This window comes from Oryctolagus cuniculus, chromosome 9 (assembly GCF_964237555.1).
Source record: "Oryctolagus cuniculus chromosome 9, mOryCun1.1, whole genome shotgun sequence".
NCBI classification, from domain to species: domain Eukaryota; kingdom Metazoa; phylum Chordata; class Mammalia; order Lagomorpha; family Leporidae; genus Oryctolagus; species Oryctolagus cuniculus.
Window position 1 is genome coordinate 104700437 of NC_091440.1, and position 16385 is coordinate 104716821.

At 44.1% G+C, this 16385-nt stretch overlaps 1 protein-coding gene across 3 annotated transcripts in view; it reads right to left on the reverse strand.

The window, feature by feature from the left end:
- The window catches only part of GALNT8 (polypeptide N-acetylgalactosaminyltransferase 8), a 70348-nt gene that overhangs the window by 22436 nt on the left and 31527 nt on the right, over nt 1-16385 (reverse strand). For all 3 annotated transcript variants that reach the window (XM_051850201.2, XM_070049349.1, XM_070049350.1), the window contains 3 exons: nt 6665-6831; nt 1074-1257; nt 170-367 (listed from right to left, as the gene is read on the reverse strand). In XM_051850201.2, coding sequence (XP_051706161.1) covers nt 170-367; nt 1074-1257; nt 6665-6831 — 549 coding nt within the window. The remainder of the gene's footprint in view (nt 1-169; nt 368-1073; nt 1258-6664; nt 6832-16385) is intronic.

Below are 16385 nucleotides of genomic sequence, written 5' to 3' on the forward strand. Positions count from 1 at the left end.
TCTGGGATCAGCTTATTGGATTTTTCCCCCTATTACTTGTCCCTGACCCCATCTCCTCCACTCCTTTCCACCCCACTCCTATTACTACCACCAAAGAGAAACAAAACCCACACAGCTCATTCCTACTTCCCGTGTGCTAACCAAGTTCCCTGAATCTCCCGAGACGTACTTCACTGGAGCAGTGGTGTCATGGAGATCAAGCCAGGCTTGTGGCAGTGCATCGTAGCGGCACCACAGCTCCCAGTTGAACCCATCCACGGCCAAGCCATACTTCTCCAGCACGAAGGTGTCAAAGCGAATGTTGTCAAACACAGGAGAAATGATCACCGTGCGATCTTCCTGAATCCGAGCCAAGATGGGCTCTGCCCTAGAAGAAGAGGGTGTGGCAAGCTCCACGTGGGTAAGAGGGTGGGAAGCAGGCATGAGCAGATAAAGCTGCTCCAAGCATCTTGCCCTGACCTTGGGTGCCTTCTCCAGTCCTAATGCTCTGGTTGGAGAGTAGAACTCTCCAAAATTCAGACTCTCTGCACCTTTGGGCATAAATGGGGATATTAGCAACTGGCCTGTGTCACGAAAACATTTGAAATTAGTTCCTAGGCACCACGTCTAGGCCACTGTGAGCAAAGATTTTCATTTTTCTGCCTAAATTTACATTATCTCTCAGGGCTGGCTGTGATGCTCTACCTTCTCCATAGAACACAGCTCTCTTTGTATCATGCAGTTTCAAGGCTGGGCACAACCTTGGGCTTCCCCAATGAGGGATGTCTTCACTTCACAGATGAAGACACTGATACTTAGTTAAGTGATGTGACTTATTCAAAATCACAAAATACTTAGCACAGTTGGGATCAGGATCCAGTAATCCATATTCCCAGTCAATTGTTTTTTCTCTAACACTATGCCACTTCTCTTAGCAAGGCAAAGCACCTGAGTCAAAGCATCTTGCCTTTGGATCTCCCCTTTGGTTAAGGTGCTGACCTTGCCTGTTTCCACACTGTACTGTATAATATGAAGTATTTTACAGGATCTCCATTCTTCCCTCTCCCAGAAGAAGAAAACTCCTGGAACCTCACCATCCGACATTGACTTCAACATGAGCATCCAAGATGGCGACCACATCAGCCGTGGCAGCTTCCCAGCCGGTGTTGCGTGCTTGAGAAAGACCCTTTCTCTTGGTATGGCGAATTATTTTCAGCAGTCCTGGGTATTTTTGATTGTAAAGCTTGATCCTCTCATCCAAATATTCCTTTAATTCTCCTGCCAACCAAATATATACCTATGGAAATTCTGAGTGCAATAATCAGTGTGATACAGAAATTTCATATCATTCTATAATAATGGTTATATTACTTCCATTTTAGGGTGAGCAATTCTACAGTCGTGGCTGAAAAAATAGGTAGCATTTCACCTGCAACTACTTCTCCTCCTCTTTCTACCCTGAGGTTTAACATGACCATTCCTAGTTTCCTTTTTCTCACAGTGAAACTATCATAGAGCATCCATATATATCAGAAGGTGCTAGTCACTGTTACAGTGCATTTATATAGTGAGAAATTCTGGCAACTGCTGGTGAACAACACGACAGAGCCAGCCTGGGACAACTCTCAAGACTTTGCAGAGAACCCATAAACAGTTGAAAGTAGTTATTTTAGATATTCCTAGTTCACTTACTCCAAGACCAACTGGGACAGAAAACACAGACTAGTTTGACTTCTTTTCAGTAGGTACTCTACTCTAAAAATTACATAAATGGTGTCAGCACTGTGGTGTACCTGGTAAAGCCACCACTTGCAGTGCCGGTGTCCCATATGGGCGCCAGTTTGAGTCCAGGTTGCTCCACTTCCAATCTAGCTCTCTGCTATGGCCTGGGAAAGCAGTAGAAGATGACGCAAGTCCTCAGGCCCCTACATTTGTGTGAGAGACACAGAAAAGCTCCTGGCTCCTGGCTTTGGCTGTTGTGGCCATTTGGGGAGTGGACCAGTGGATGCAAGATCTCTTTCTCTCTCTCTCTCTCTCTTTCTCTGCCTCTGCCTCTTAAATAAATAAGTCTTTTTTAAAAATTACATAAATAAGATGTCCCATTCTCAGATTGTTTTTTACAAAGCCTCTTCTTCCTCTCTTCTCTCCCTTTTTATGTCTTTGCCTTTGTGCTTTGACTCAACCTACCAGTTGATTTTCTTACATGTATGAAAACAACTTGCATGCAAATCACCAGGCAGTGTGCAAAGTACCTGACCAAACAACTATGAGTCATTCACTGACAGTATTAATTCATTTAATGTTCAACATATCCTATGAGGCAGGTGCTACAGTATCCCCAATTTACAGAAAAAGAAACTGAGGCACAGAATATATAAGGAACTTTTGCAAGTCACACACCCAGTAAGTGGTATGCCCTAGATGTGAATCCATGCTGTCTAACTACATGTTACACTGCCTCAAGAACTATGTGTATGCCTGGTTGGGTTTATCCAGCCCTCCCTCCAACTCCTCTCCCCCAACCCCCAGCCAAGGGGTGAGATGTTTTCTGGTTCCTCTCCAGATAGCATATTTTTTTTAAAGACAGAGTTACAGAGAGAGGCAGAGAGAGAGAGAGCTAGAGAGGTCTTCCATCCAATAGTTCACTCCCCAGATGGCCGCAACGTCTGGAGCTGAGCCCATCCGGAGCCAGGAGCCAGGAGCCAGGAGCTTCTTCCGGGTCTCACATGTGGGTGCAGGGGCCCAAGAATTTGGGCCATCTTCTACTGCTTTCCCAGGCCATAGCAGAGAGCTAGATCAGAAGTAGAACAGCTGGGACTCGAAGTGGCACCCATACGGGATGCCGGCGCTTCAGGCCAGGCATTCCACTGCACCACAGCACCAGCCCCCAGATAGTATATTCATGAGACACAGCATGGTCAGGGCTGGAATCAATGTCTACCTGACTTTAACACTAAAATTTGTCCCATTTTAAAACTCTCCCAACTGCACTCGAGAATGATTGACTCAATTTCTGAGGGTGCTAAAAAGAGCCAATGGATATAGGGTTGATTGCCTCTACTGAGAGTGAGCTGGGAGGAGCCAAGATGGCCAGTCCCTACACACACCCAAGCACTGCTTTTAGGAAGTAGTCAGCAGGGGGTGCCATTGACTTGGATATATAGACTATTATTAGGTCATTACCTAATATGGCGTCACCTCCCATTTGGGGACGTCTGTTGCCTCAGTTTAGAGAGAAGTACCCAATAATCTATCAGGACTATTCCAACTCCAAAATTCCATGAGTTGTAGAGTCTGAGTCCTATCCTCCTCCCCCCTCAGAAATAATGCCTATAATCTGGCACAAGACTGAAAGATGCCTCAACAGATCCTCCAAGGTAAACCAACACTCCCTTCTCAGTCTTGCTCTCCTAGTCCCCTCCCCAAATCCTTATTCCAAGCTGAGCAGCTCACAGTGCTCTGGCTTCTGCTTCTTTGCTTACCTCATTCTTTTCTCCACTCCAGTTGTCAAGCCTTCCATTGTTTCCTCTGCCTTTTCAAAACCTACCAAGCCCCCAAGTCCTCCCTGGATCTTCCCAGCCCCATCTGAGCATTCTTGCACTCACTGACATCTCCCTCAATTTACCATACCATTCTTCCCATGCTGAGGTCTTTTTCCATAGGGGCATCTTGCCTCACCAATAAAAAAGAGGACTTCTTAAAATCTCTGACATCCTCTTTCCAGTACAGTGCATAAGACAAAAACTCAGGAAATAATTGCTTGATTGTGCAATGTGCCTGAAATTGGGGAGAAATACAGGATCCTACCTATATTGATATAATTTCTTAAAAATGTTAGATTTATAGTTATGTTGATGTTTAAACCTTTGAATGAGTTAAATAAAACATCTTGGAAAAGAAGGGGGCAGACCCCTAATAACAGGTTCTTGCATCTGCACATTACTACAAATGACACAGAGGCAAGCAAGAACTGACATCAGTCCATGAGCTTGTATCTGGCGGGACCCAGCCCTAACCTGAGGATTTCATGTGTGCCACTGAATCCCCAGAATGACCCTATAAGAAAGGCACCATTATTCCCCACACATCAGAGATGAGGAAACTGAGGTACAGTATAGTTGAGTGACTTGCCCCCAGGACCACATGGACATATATGTATGGTGTAGAGACCTCCAGTTACTCTCTTCAGTTTAGCATAGAGCACGTATGTGGGCTATGCCCATTGTGGGCTCAGTCTGGCCGGTGTTTCCACAGTGCATGAGCTAGGAGCTAACTCCTGTCCCGGTGACACCACCCAGGGAATACTGACAAGTCCCGATCATCTCTATGGGAAACAAAAATGGGCTCTAGACCCAACTGTTAGGAATGTGTCACCTCTCTCTCTCTCTCTCTCTCTCTCTCTCTCTCTCTGCCTCTTAAACAAATAAATAAATCTTTAAAAAAATTACATAAATAAGATGCCCCATTCTCAGATTGTTTTTTTTACGAAGACTCTTCTTCCTCTCTTCTCTCCATTTTCATGTCTTTGCCTTTGTGCTTTAGAACAACCGGGAGCTTTGGTCGGCTTCTTTTCATGCCTGGCCTATGTCTTCTTTTCTTGTATTTTTTGATGTTATTGTTTCACAGGGGGAAAAAAGTCTTTAATTAAGTCTGATCTCCCCTTCATGAATAAGAGATACAGAACTATTGATTTTTTTTTTCCTGGACAAAGATCTCTTGAGCAGTCTTCCATCTCAGTGCTTGCCTTTGCCTGGTGCAAAAGCTGAATCCTAGGGAGGTGAGAGGACTTGCCTAAGGTCATCTCAGGGTGACAGAGAGGGAAACCACAGGGCTCAGGTGTTCAGGGCGGAGATCTATCTAATCAAGTTCCTGCTTCTTTCTTTTTTTTATTTATTTTTTATTTTTTGACAGGCAGAGTGGACAGTGAGAGAGAGAAACAGAGAGAAAGGTCTTCCTTTGCCGTTGGTTCACTCTCCAATGGCCGCTGCGGCTGGCGTGCTGCAACCGGCGCACCGCACTGATCCGATGGCAGGAGCCAGGTGTTTCTCCTGGTCTCCCATGGGGTGCAGGGCCCAAGCACTTGGGCCATCCTCCACTGCACTCCCGGGCCACAGCAGAGAGCTGGCCTGGAAGAGGGGCAACCAGGACAGAATCCAGCACCCCAACCGGGACTAGAACTCGATGTGCCGGCACCACAGGTGGAGGATTAGCCTATTGAGCCACAGCGCCAGCAAGTTCCGGCTTCTTTCTAGCAAAACCAGGTAGAACTTGGTATCAGTCTCCATGACCAGAAACGAATGAAACCAGCCATTCTCTGTTTTCTGGCGTTCAGTGGGATTTTGCTCTAGGAATTGCGCCTTCTTATTGTACTTGGTTACAGTGAGTGGATGAGAGATGAAGATATGTAAAGGATAAAAAGAGGTGTTTTTTAGGGTCTGGAAATCCGAGAAGGAAAGCTCACGTGGTCATTTTGCGTGTGTTTCTCCCCTGAGAGAGAGCTGGAAGCGACAATGACTTATCTGGTACTTGAAGATCCCAAGAGAAGGAACAGACTGTCCCCTCCACTGGGCCATGACTTCTCAGCCCCCACACACAGAAAGTTCTTCCTTATTGCTAGCCCAAACCTCTGGTTTTGTAACTTAGTTCTAATTTATTTTATTTGGTGCCAAAAGTTAATAAAATGAAGAGCTACACTTGCTAAGAAGTTACCATGTGCTAAGTGCTACCCATAATCCATGTATAATATAGTAACCATAGTGGTTAGAACTTGGGCTCAGGACTCTGAAGTTTACCATCAGATATCAGTTATGTCCCTTACCAGCTGTGTGATGTTGGGCAAGTTCCTTGACTGATTTGAGCCTTAGCTTTTTGCATTTGTGTAATGCGTACAAAGGGGCTCCTTCCTCACAGGGTTGTTGTAATGATTAAAATAGTTAATACATGGAAGACGCTTAGAACAAATTATGTCAACTGCTATTACTACCTCACTTACGTCTCACCCCAGTTGATGAGATAACGATGGTGGTCACCATCCATGTTTTGCATAGGAGGAAACCAGGGTAGGGAGAAATTAAGGTACCCAAGCACATAGAGCTTTAGGAAAAAGCTGGGGCTCTGGACTCACAGAGTGAGGGTTCAGGTACACTGTTCCCGACTTGTGCCTGTGTCTTCCTAAGGAGGGATAGACCAGGAATGGGACACAGAGCAAGAGACATTGCCGCTGTGAGAGGTCTCAGCACCTTAAGCTCTCTTTTTCTCCAGGCTAAATTTTTCAAGGAAGGATTGGTCTTTTTGTCATCAGAAGTTACTCTGAACCCCTTCTTGATGTCTGAGGTCCTCCTGTGGCCCCCTCCCACCTCTTCCTCTCTGATCTCCATAGTGATGCATGGCAAGAACACAGGTGACTTGGGAGTCACACAGCCCCACCTGGATTTGCCGTGCAATCTGGGCACACCATGTAATCACTCTGTGTCCCACGTGCCTTTTCTGTAATTGAGGCAATGACCCTCTGACTTGACTCTGTGAAGATTAAATGTACTCAGCACAAATCAGCCCTCAATACACCCTTTTCTTTTCCCTCTACCATAAATTCAAGGTGTCCTGAGATGTAAGCATTGGCCCCTTTCCAGCAAAGTAGAATGACAGGTGGCCATTTTTACAAGGATTCTTTGATCAAGATACACACTGTTTGAGCTAAAATCATCCACCAAGATGATCTCCTTCAACAGTTGAGAGGGGGTCCGGTTGATGATACTGGTGATGGCCCGTTGTATAATAGACAGCGCTTCATTCACGAATATGAGAACAACACTGAGGGATGGGAGTGGTGAAGGATATGTCTTCTGAAGACACCTGTAAGAGACCATTTTGCAACCATATTATTTTTATCACAACCTCAACATTGCTTTCCACTCTTCCCCTCCACTACTCGTGATATTATAACAATCAACTCACCAAGCTCTCAAACGCACTAGGGAAGGAAACTCTCAGCTGCTTATAACAGTACCAAGGAGATTTTATATCTGTTTACTGTCAGGGTTGGAAACATGTGACCTAGTGGTCAAGATGCCCACATCTCATGCTGGAAAACCTGAGTTTAATGCCTGCCTCCAGCTCCTGACTTCGGCTTCCCATAATGCAGACTCTGGGAGACAGTGGTGATGGCTCAAGTGGCTGAGCATCTGCCATCCTATATGGATGACTATATGGAGACTTGGATTGAGTTTCAGGCTTCCAGCTTCATCCATGGCTCAGCCCCAGGTATGGCAAGTGTTTGAAAGTGAACCAGTGGCCGGCGCCGTGGCTCATTAGGCTAATCCTCCGCCTTGCGGCGCCAGCACACTGGGTTCTAGTCCCGGGCGGGGCACCAGATTCTGTCCCAGTTGCCCCTCTTCCAGGCCAGCTCTCTGCTGTGGCCAGGGAGTGCAGTGGAGGATGGCCCAAGTGCTTGGGCCCTGCACCCCATGGGAGACCAGGAGAAGCACCTGGCTCCTGCCATTGGATAGGCGCAGTGCGCCGGCCGCAGCGCGCTGGCTGTGGTGGCCATTGGAGGGTGAACCAACGGCAAAGGAAGACCTTTCTCTCTGTCTCTCTCTCTCACTGTCCACTCTGCCTGTCAAAAAAAAAAAAAAAAAAAAAAAAAAAAAAAAAAAAAAAGAAAGAAAGAAAAAAGAAAGTGAACCAGTAAATGAGAGCTCTCTGTCTATCCCTCTTCCTCTCAAATAAATGAGTTAAAACAGTTTAAAATCAACAAAGTTCTTCTGCTATGAGGACAAAGTCCACCTCCTTTTTTATTAGTCTTCAGTAGACATTTCCACTTGAGCATTCAACATTCCCTCAAAGGAATTCCCCTTCCTCTTGCATCCCCAAATCAGCTTCTGTGGCAGCAGCCTTTGTCATTGTCACTACCCTTTTCCCGTGTTCTCAGATCTTCAGTCCCCTCTGGCACAACACTTTGCTTCCCCACTGTAAAAAGTAGGCAACCTGTCCAGAGAATTTTTTTTTAAGTCATAACCTACATTTAAATATTTACCATATTCTAGGTGCTGGTTTATCCTTATGGTTGTAGCTTTATTGAAATATAATCAGTATATAAAAAGTATATATTTAATATATACAATTTGATGAGTTTGGACATACACATATACCAGGATACAACTGCCATCATCAAGGAAAGAAGCATGTCTACCAATTCCAAAAGTTTCCTTGTGACCCTTTGCTCTGTGTATGTGTGCATATGTGTGTGTGTGTTAAGGACACAACATGGACGCTATTTTAGCAAAGATTTCCATGTAAACACTTTAATGTTAACTATAGGTACTACGTAGTAGTATAGCAGATATCTAGAACTTATTCATCTTGGATAACTAACTGTAACTTTATACTCATTGGACAATATTTCTCTACTTTTCTTCCTAAGATTTATTTGAAAGGCAGAGTGAAAGAGAGAGAGAGAGAGAGAGAGATTTTCCATCTGCTGGTTCACTCCCCAAATAGCTGCAACAGCCAGGACAGAGCCAGGCCAAAGCCAAGAGTCAGGAGCTTCATCTGGGTCTCCCAGGTGGGTTCTGGAGCCCAAAGACTTGGGCCATCTTCCACTGCTTTCCCAGGCACATTAGCACGGAGCTAGATTGGAAGTGGAGCAGCTGGGACACAAACCAGCACCCATCTGGGATGCCAGCGTTGTAGGCAGTGGCTTAACCAGCTGCACCACAACACCAGCCCTGAGCTCTCTACTTTTTAAACATCTTTATTGAGATGTAACTCACATACAACAAAATTCACCAATTTAAAAAATGAATACAGGGTGGTATTTGGCCTACTGGTTAAGACACCCATCAGGACACCTGCACCCCACACTAGAGTGCTTGAGTTCACTTCCCAGCTCTGGCTCCTGATTCCAGTTTCCTGCCAATGCAGATCTTGGGAGGCAGTGGTAATTGGGTTCCTGCCACCCAGTGGGAGGTCGAGATTGAGTTCCCAGGCTCCTGAATTTAGCTCTGATCCAGCCCCAGTCATTCTGGGCATTAAAGGAGTGAACCAATGGATGTGCATGTGCTCTCTCTCCCTCTCAAGTAAGTAAACTAAAGAAATGTTCAATCTATAATGCAATGGTTTTTTGTAAAAGTGACAGAGTAACAATTACCACTCTGATTTTTATGACATTTACATCACATAAAATGAAACCCCATATCCATTACCAGTCTCATGCCATTTCTCCTGAACTCATTACACATTTGCCCCCTCAGCCATAGGCATCCACTAATCTAATTTATGCTTCTATAGAATTTCCTATTATGGGCTTTTCATACAAATAGAAACACACAATATTTGGGATTTTGTGACTACCTTCCTTCACTGAGTGTAACATTCTCAAGGTTCATCAACATGAAAGCATGTCAATACTTCAACCCTTTTTAATTGTCAAGGAATATTCCACTGTATGAATATGCCACATATTGTTTATCCATTGGCCAGCTGATTGACACTGAGAATGTTCCCACTTTCAGCTGTTCTGAATAACACTGCTATGAACATCCTTGTATACATTTTGTATTGGCATATGTCTTCATTTCTCTTGTATAATGTCCCATAATGACATTTCAGTCAACAACAGACCAAATATACAACAGTAGTCCCACAAGGTTATATTACCTAATGATGTCATAGCCATCCTAGTTGCTGGTAAGTACACTACAATACTTGCAAAAAAAGCGCTTGGCAATGCATTTTCCAGAACTTGTCCCATTGTTAAGCAGTACATTATTATAGTTGGAGTCCAAAGGAAAAGAGAATGAGGAAGTGGAGATGGGGCATGAGTATAGAGACTTGGGAAACATATTCTGGAGAAATAGTGATGGAAACATTATTCCATGGTATGTGCCTCTGTTTTACTTGTAAGCCTAGCATCCTAAGAGCAGCCCCTGGAGCAGAATAGCTCATTGTTCCAATGGTGTTTTTTCAGAGATTGGGCTTAAGGCCCTGGTGCCAGTAAGGATTCAGCTGTTGGTTGGTGGATCTGTGTGCAAGTTGAGGTATGATTTAAAATCTCCCCGGTATCCTGCTCTGGTGGTTCTTGAGTGAGTACCACTTGGTGCTTATACACAACATTCTAGACCACACTGGGATGGGTGTGATCCAAGGAGGGCTCTTCCTGGCTGTCTTTTTCCCTCATTCTCTCTGTTAAATATTTGATTGCTCTGCCATTTTGCTGGGTACCTCTAGTGTCACAAAGCTATGAGCACTCCCTTAACTGTTCTCCACTAAGACTTCCACTATTTCAGACAACACCATTAGCATGAAACTCTTCATGCTCTGCTCCAAATATCAGTCCCTTAAACAGAGCTAGGGAGGTTCACATCCTGCCTTTCCTCCTGGAAAGACAGCAGCCCATTTCTCCTGGAGTGACACACCTTGCTCTATAGGCAGACTCTACAGAGGAGAGAGGAGAGAGGAGAGAGGGGAGAGGAGAGAGGGGAGGGGAGAGGGGAGAGGTGCAGGGAGAGAGAAGAAGAGGAGAGGAGAGGAGGGGAAGGGAGGGGAGGGAAGGGGAGAGGAATGGAGGAGAGGGGAAGGAGGTGGTGAAGCCCCTGAGCTTTTCAGCTTGTCTATTCTGGTATGGGACCTCCATTCTGTAAGTTGGAGAAGGGGCAACTGGAGCCCAGTATTCTTGGCCTGATGCACCTAGAGCTGAAATTGTAACCTAGGAATAGGGCTAGGTGAGGGATGGTACTAGATAGAAGATGGAAATCACAATTGTCTCATTCACCTCCACTAGGAAGAGAGATTTTGCATAACATCATGGGGGAAGTTGAGAGATGCAGTTGGCCTAACCCTCCCAGGGAGAAACCACCACCTTACACTGGAAACTGCAAGGATAAGGATTCCCCTTCTCAACCACCCCCATCCAGAGTAGAGAACTTGAGCAGTTTCCATCAGATAGATCTAGGGTGGGCTGGAGGGAGCAAGTCACAGCTCGAATGCCACAGATTGCTTCCACAGATTTAGTAGATTTTATTTTTCTTTATTGTAATCATTTGAGGAGCACAGAGACAGAGAGAGTGACCATTTGCTGGTTCACTCTCCAAATTCCCAGGAGCTAGGAACTCAATCTAGGTCTCCCATTTTGGACGTAAGGGACCTAACCACTTGAGTCATCAACCTCCCAGAGTCTACATTAGCAAGGAGCTGGAGTCAGGAGCCAGAGTCAGGGCTTGAACCCAAGGACCCCAGATATGGGATGTAGACTGCCCAACTAGCAAATTAACCCCTAGGTCAAATGACAGGCCCTTGGTAGTTTTTTTGAAAGAATGTTTCTTGGGGCTGGTGCTGTGGTATAGTGCATTATGCCACCTTCTGCAGGGCCAGTATCCCATATAGGCGCCAGTTCAAGCTGCTCCACTTCCGATCCAGCTCTCTGCTATGGCCTGGGAATGCAGTGAAGATGGCCCAAACCCTGGGGCCCCTGCAACCATGTGGGAGACCTGGCTGCTGGCTTCAGATGGGCCCAGCTCCAGCCGTTGTGACCATTTGGGGAGGGAACCTGCAGATGGAAGATCTCTCTCTCCCTCTGTAACTCTGCCTCTTAAATAAATAAGTAAATATTTTTTTAAAAAAGAAAGAAATGTTTTGCTCTCTCACACAAAAAGATACTGGCAGGTAAATAAACACTGAGGGCACTTGTTGCTGGCAGATCCGCCTTATGAGAAACACTAAGTCTGTTAGACTCCAGACCAGATTCAAACACACACATACCAGCAAAAGCAATCATGCAATTCTAACACAGTCTAAGTGCATGTTTTTCTCCTTTCTTCTCTTTATTTATTTGAAAAGCAATAGCATAAAAATATGTGGTGCTGGCATTTTGGGTTGGGATATGGTCATCCCATACTGGAGTGCCAGTTGAGTCCCTGTTCTTCCACTTGTGATCCAGCTCCCTGCTAATGTGCCTGGGAAGGCAGAAGATGATGCCCCAAATACTTGGGCCCTACCACTCACATGGGAGACCAGGGTGGAGTTTCTGGTTCCTGGCTTGCTCCTGGCCCAGAGCTGGCCATTGCAGGCAATTAGGGAGTGAACCAGCAGGTAGAAGATCGCGCTCTCTCTGTCCCTTGGCCTTTCAAATCAATCGATCAATCTCAATCAATCAATTTTTTAAAATGTGGATTTGTAATTGTATTATTGGGCCTATAGCATAGAGTGATACAATATATTTCACAATAGCAGCACAAGGGAGGTAGATGGGAGCAAAGCTGCATCAAAGTGAAAAGATGACATCAGATAGTAAACTGAATCCCAAGGAACAAATGGACAGAACAAAAATGGTAAATAAGAAGGTAAATACAAAAAACTCTGTAACTTATACTTCCTCTCCTTTTTTCTCATCTTTAATTGACATAAAATTATATGAATGCATTTTGGGGTTTATGCTGTAGAGATGGTATGTAATATGTGCAGTAATAGCAGCAAATAGAAGAGGGAGAGTGAATAGAGCTACATGTGAGTAACCACTCCGTAGTTCATACGATGTAAATGAATATAAATCTATAACTTCTGGTAAGATTAATGAAAGAATGACCACCAAGAACATAACTAAAGAAAAATGAAAAATTACTGAGAGAGTTACACTTTTACATTAGAAAATATTCATTTGGTGAAAAAAAAAGTAAGTAAATAAAGAATCAGGGAAAAATCTTAGGACAACAGAATATGAAAATAGAGGGGCAGGCATCTACATTTGGCACAGCAGTTAACATGTTGCTTGGGGCTCTTGCATTCCACATCAGAGTAAGTTCCAGTTATGCAAACCTGTTTCCTGCTCATGCACACTCTATGAGGCAGAGGTCATGGCTCAAGTCCTTGGGTCCCTGTCACCCAAGTGGGAGATTCCATGATGGAGTTCCAGGCTACTGACTTTGGTCTGGCACAGAACTGACTCTTACGAGCATTGGGGGTGGGTGGTAAAAGAGCAGATGGAGGATCTCTCTCTGCCTAATTCCGTCTCTGTCTCTCTCTGCCTTTCAAATAAAGTGAAAATAAATTTCAAGAAAACAAGAGTAGGATGGAATTCAACTATATCAATAATAACATTCAATTCAATCAAAAAAGTAAAAATTGTCCAAAAAACCCAAGTATATACTGTCTACAGGAAATAAATTTTAGATTAAAGGAATACAAATAGGTTTAAAGTAAAAATACAGAAAATGATCAATCATGTAAACAGCAACCATAAGAAAGCTGAAGTGGCTATACTAACACCAGAAAAAAAATAGATGTTAAAATAAAAATGTTCTGTGGTAAAGGGGGGGACTTTATGACAAAAAGGTCAATCCATCAAAAAGATGTAACAATTATATATCTATATACTTCACAACAGCGACCTACATGGTATGAAACAAAAACTGACAAAATAGGCAATCCAACAATAGTCGCCGACTTGAAAATCCTCCTTCTAGTGATAGATGGGATGCCGAGGTGGAAGGCAAACAAGGAAACAGCAGTCTTAAACAATACCATAAAGCAAACAGACCTAACCACCATCTATAGAGCACCCCACCCACCAGCAGCAGGATACACATTCCTCTCAACAGCTCTTACAGCTTTCTCCAGGGTAGACCAGATGCTGGGTCATAAAACCTGCCCTGATCAATGTAAAGAACTGTGTGCACACAGAACGTGATTCTCTGAGCCCTCGCAAGCTACATTAGAGATGATACAGGAAAAGCTTTGAAAATTCACAGAAATGTGAAAATTAAATAACATATATCTTTTTAATGTATTTAACAGAGAAAACAGAGAGAGAGAGAGAAAAAAAGGTCTTCCCTCTGTTGGTTCACTCCCCAAAATGGCCACTACGGCCGGCACTACACCGATCTGAAGTCAGGAGCCAGGTGCTTCTCCTGGTCTCCCATGCGGGTGCAGGGCCCAAGCACTTGGGCCATCCTCCACTGCACTCCCGGGCCATAGCAGAGAGCTGGCCTGGAAGAGGGGCAACCGGGACTAGAAGCTGGTGCCCATATGGGATGCCAGTGCCACAGGTGGAGGATTAACCAAATGAGCCATGGCACAGGCCCCAAATAATATATTTTAAAATAACTAATGGGCCAAAGAAGGAATTACAAGGGCAGTTAGAAAATACCTTAAGATGACTAGAAAGAAAAACACCAAAACTTATGGAATACAACTAAAGCAGAAAGCAGAAGGACATTTCTGACTGTAAATATATACATTTTAAAAAAGAAGAAGGGGGAACCAGCGCTGTGGTACAGCAGGTTAATCCACTGTTTGCAGTGCCAGCATGGCATAGGGGCACCGGTTCAAGACCCACCCGGCTGCTCCACTTCCAATCCAGCTCTCTGCTATGGCCTGGGAAAGCAGCAGAGGATGGCCCAAGTGCTTGGGCCCTTGCACCCATGTGGGAGACCTGGAAGAAGCTCCTGGTTCCTGGCTTCAGCCTGGCCCAGGTCTGGCAGTTGCAGGCATTTGGGGAGTGAATCAGCGGATGCAACATCTCTGTGTCTCTCATTCTCTCTCTCTTTAACTCTGTCTTTCAAATAAGTAAGTAAATCTTTTAAAAGAAAAAGAAGAATGTCAAATCAATATTCTGACCTTCCATCTTAAGAAATTATAAAAGAAAGAGTAAGTTAGATGCAAAGCAAGCAGAAGGAAGCATATAATAAAGATTAGGTGGGAAATATATAAAAATATATAAACTAGAGAACAGATGTAACGACAGAGAAAGCTAATGAAAAGTTAGTTCTTTGAAAAGATCAACAAATTTACTTTTAATTATATTGACTAAGGAAAAGATAAAGTTTTGTTACTCAAGTAACAAAAATAGGAGTCAAAGTGGGACAGGGGCCAGCGCTGTGGCACAGCAGGTTAAACCACCACCTACAATACCTGTGTTCATATCAGAGCACGTATTTGAATCCCAGCCACTCTACTTCTAATCCAGCTCCCTACCAATGTTCCTGGGAAAGCAGCAGATGATGGCCCCAAGTACTTGGGCCCCTGCCACCCACATGGGAGACCTGGTTGGAGTTTATGGCTCCTGGCTCCTAGCCTAGCCTTGGCTGTTGGGGCCATTGGGGAGTGAATCAGTGGATGGAAGATCTCTCTCCCCTCAACCCTGTCTCTCTCTCTCTCTGTTACTCTTGCAAGTAAATAAAATAAATCTTTTTTTAAAAAAAAAGAAAAAGGCCGGCGCCGCGGCTCACTAGGCTAATCCTCCGCCTAGCGGCGCCGGCACACCGGGTTCTAGTCCCGGTCGGGGCGCCGGATTCTGTCCCGGTTGCCCCTCTTCCAGGCCAGCCCTCTGCTGTGGCCAGGGAGTGCAGTGGAGGATGGCCCAGGTGCTTGGGCCCTGCACCCCATGGGAGACCAGGAAAAGCACCTGGCTCCTGGCTCCTGCCATCGGATCAGCGCGGTGCGCCGGCCGCAGCGCGCCGGCCGCGGCGGCCATTGGAGGGTGAACCAACGGCAATGGAAGACCTTTCTCTCTGTCTCTCTCTCTCTCACTGTCCACTCTGCCTGTCAAAAATAAAAATAAAAAAAAAATAAAAATAAAAAATAAAAAAAAAATAAAAAATAAAAAATAAAAAAAAGAAAAAAAGTCAGACATCACCAATGACCTTAGAGAAATTAAAATTATTATAAGGGAATATATGTAAAACAACTGTCTGCCAACAAGTTAGATAACATAGGGAAGTGATCAAATTTCTAGGAAGATACAAATCATCAAAACTGACTCAAGAAATGTAAGTTTGCACAGACTTACATCAAGCAGATATTGAATATGCAATTAAACAAATCACCAAAACCAAACCAGGCCCAGATGGTTTCACTGATGAATTCTAACAAATATTTAAAAATAGTTAATACCAATCCTCACAAACTCTTCCAAAATATAGAAGAGAGGGAAATACTTACCGGTTCATTCATTGAAGCCAGTATTACCCAGATACTAAAAGCAGATAAAAATATCACAAAGAAAGAAATGAAAACCAATATATTTTATGAATAGAGATAAAAAAAATCCATAACAAAATACTGTCAAACCAAAGCCAACAGCACACAGAAATGATTGTATATCATGACCAAGCAGCGTTTATGCCAAGAATATGAGATTGAGTTGACATCTCAAAATCTGTAAAGCATTACACACTATCAATAGATAATGGACCAAAATCACATGATTATCTTAAAAAACACAGAAAAAAAATTGACAAAAGTTCACACCCTTTCATGATAAAAGAGAGAAACACTAAACCAATTAGGAATAGAATGGGATTTTTGTTAAAGAGCATCTACAGAAATCAGAACTAACATCACACTTTTAAAAAGTATTTATTTGAAAGAAAGAGTGATAAAGGAGAGAGAGAGAGAAATCTTCTACCTGCTGCTTC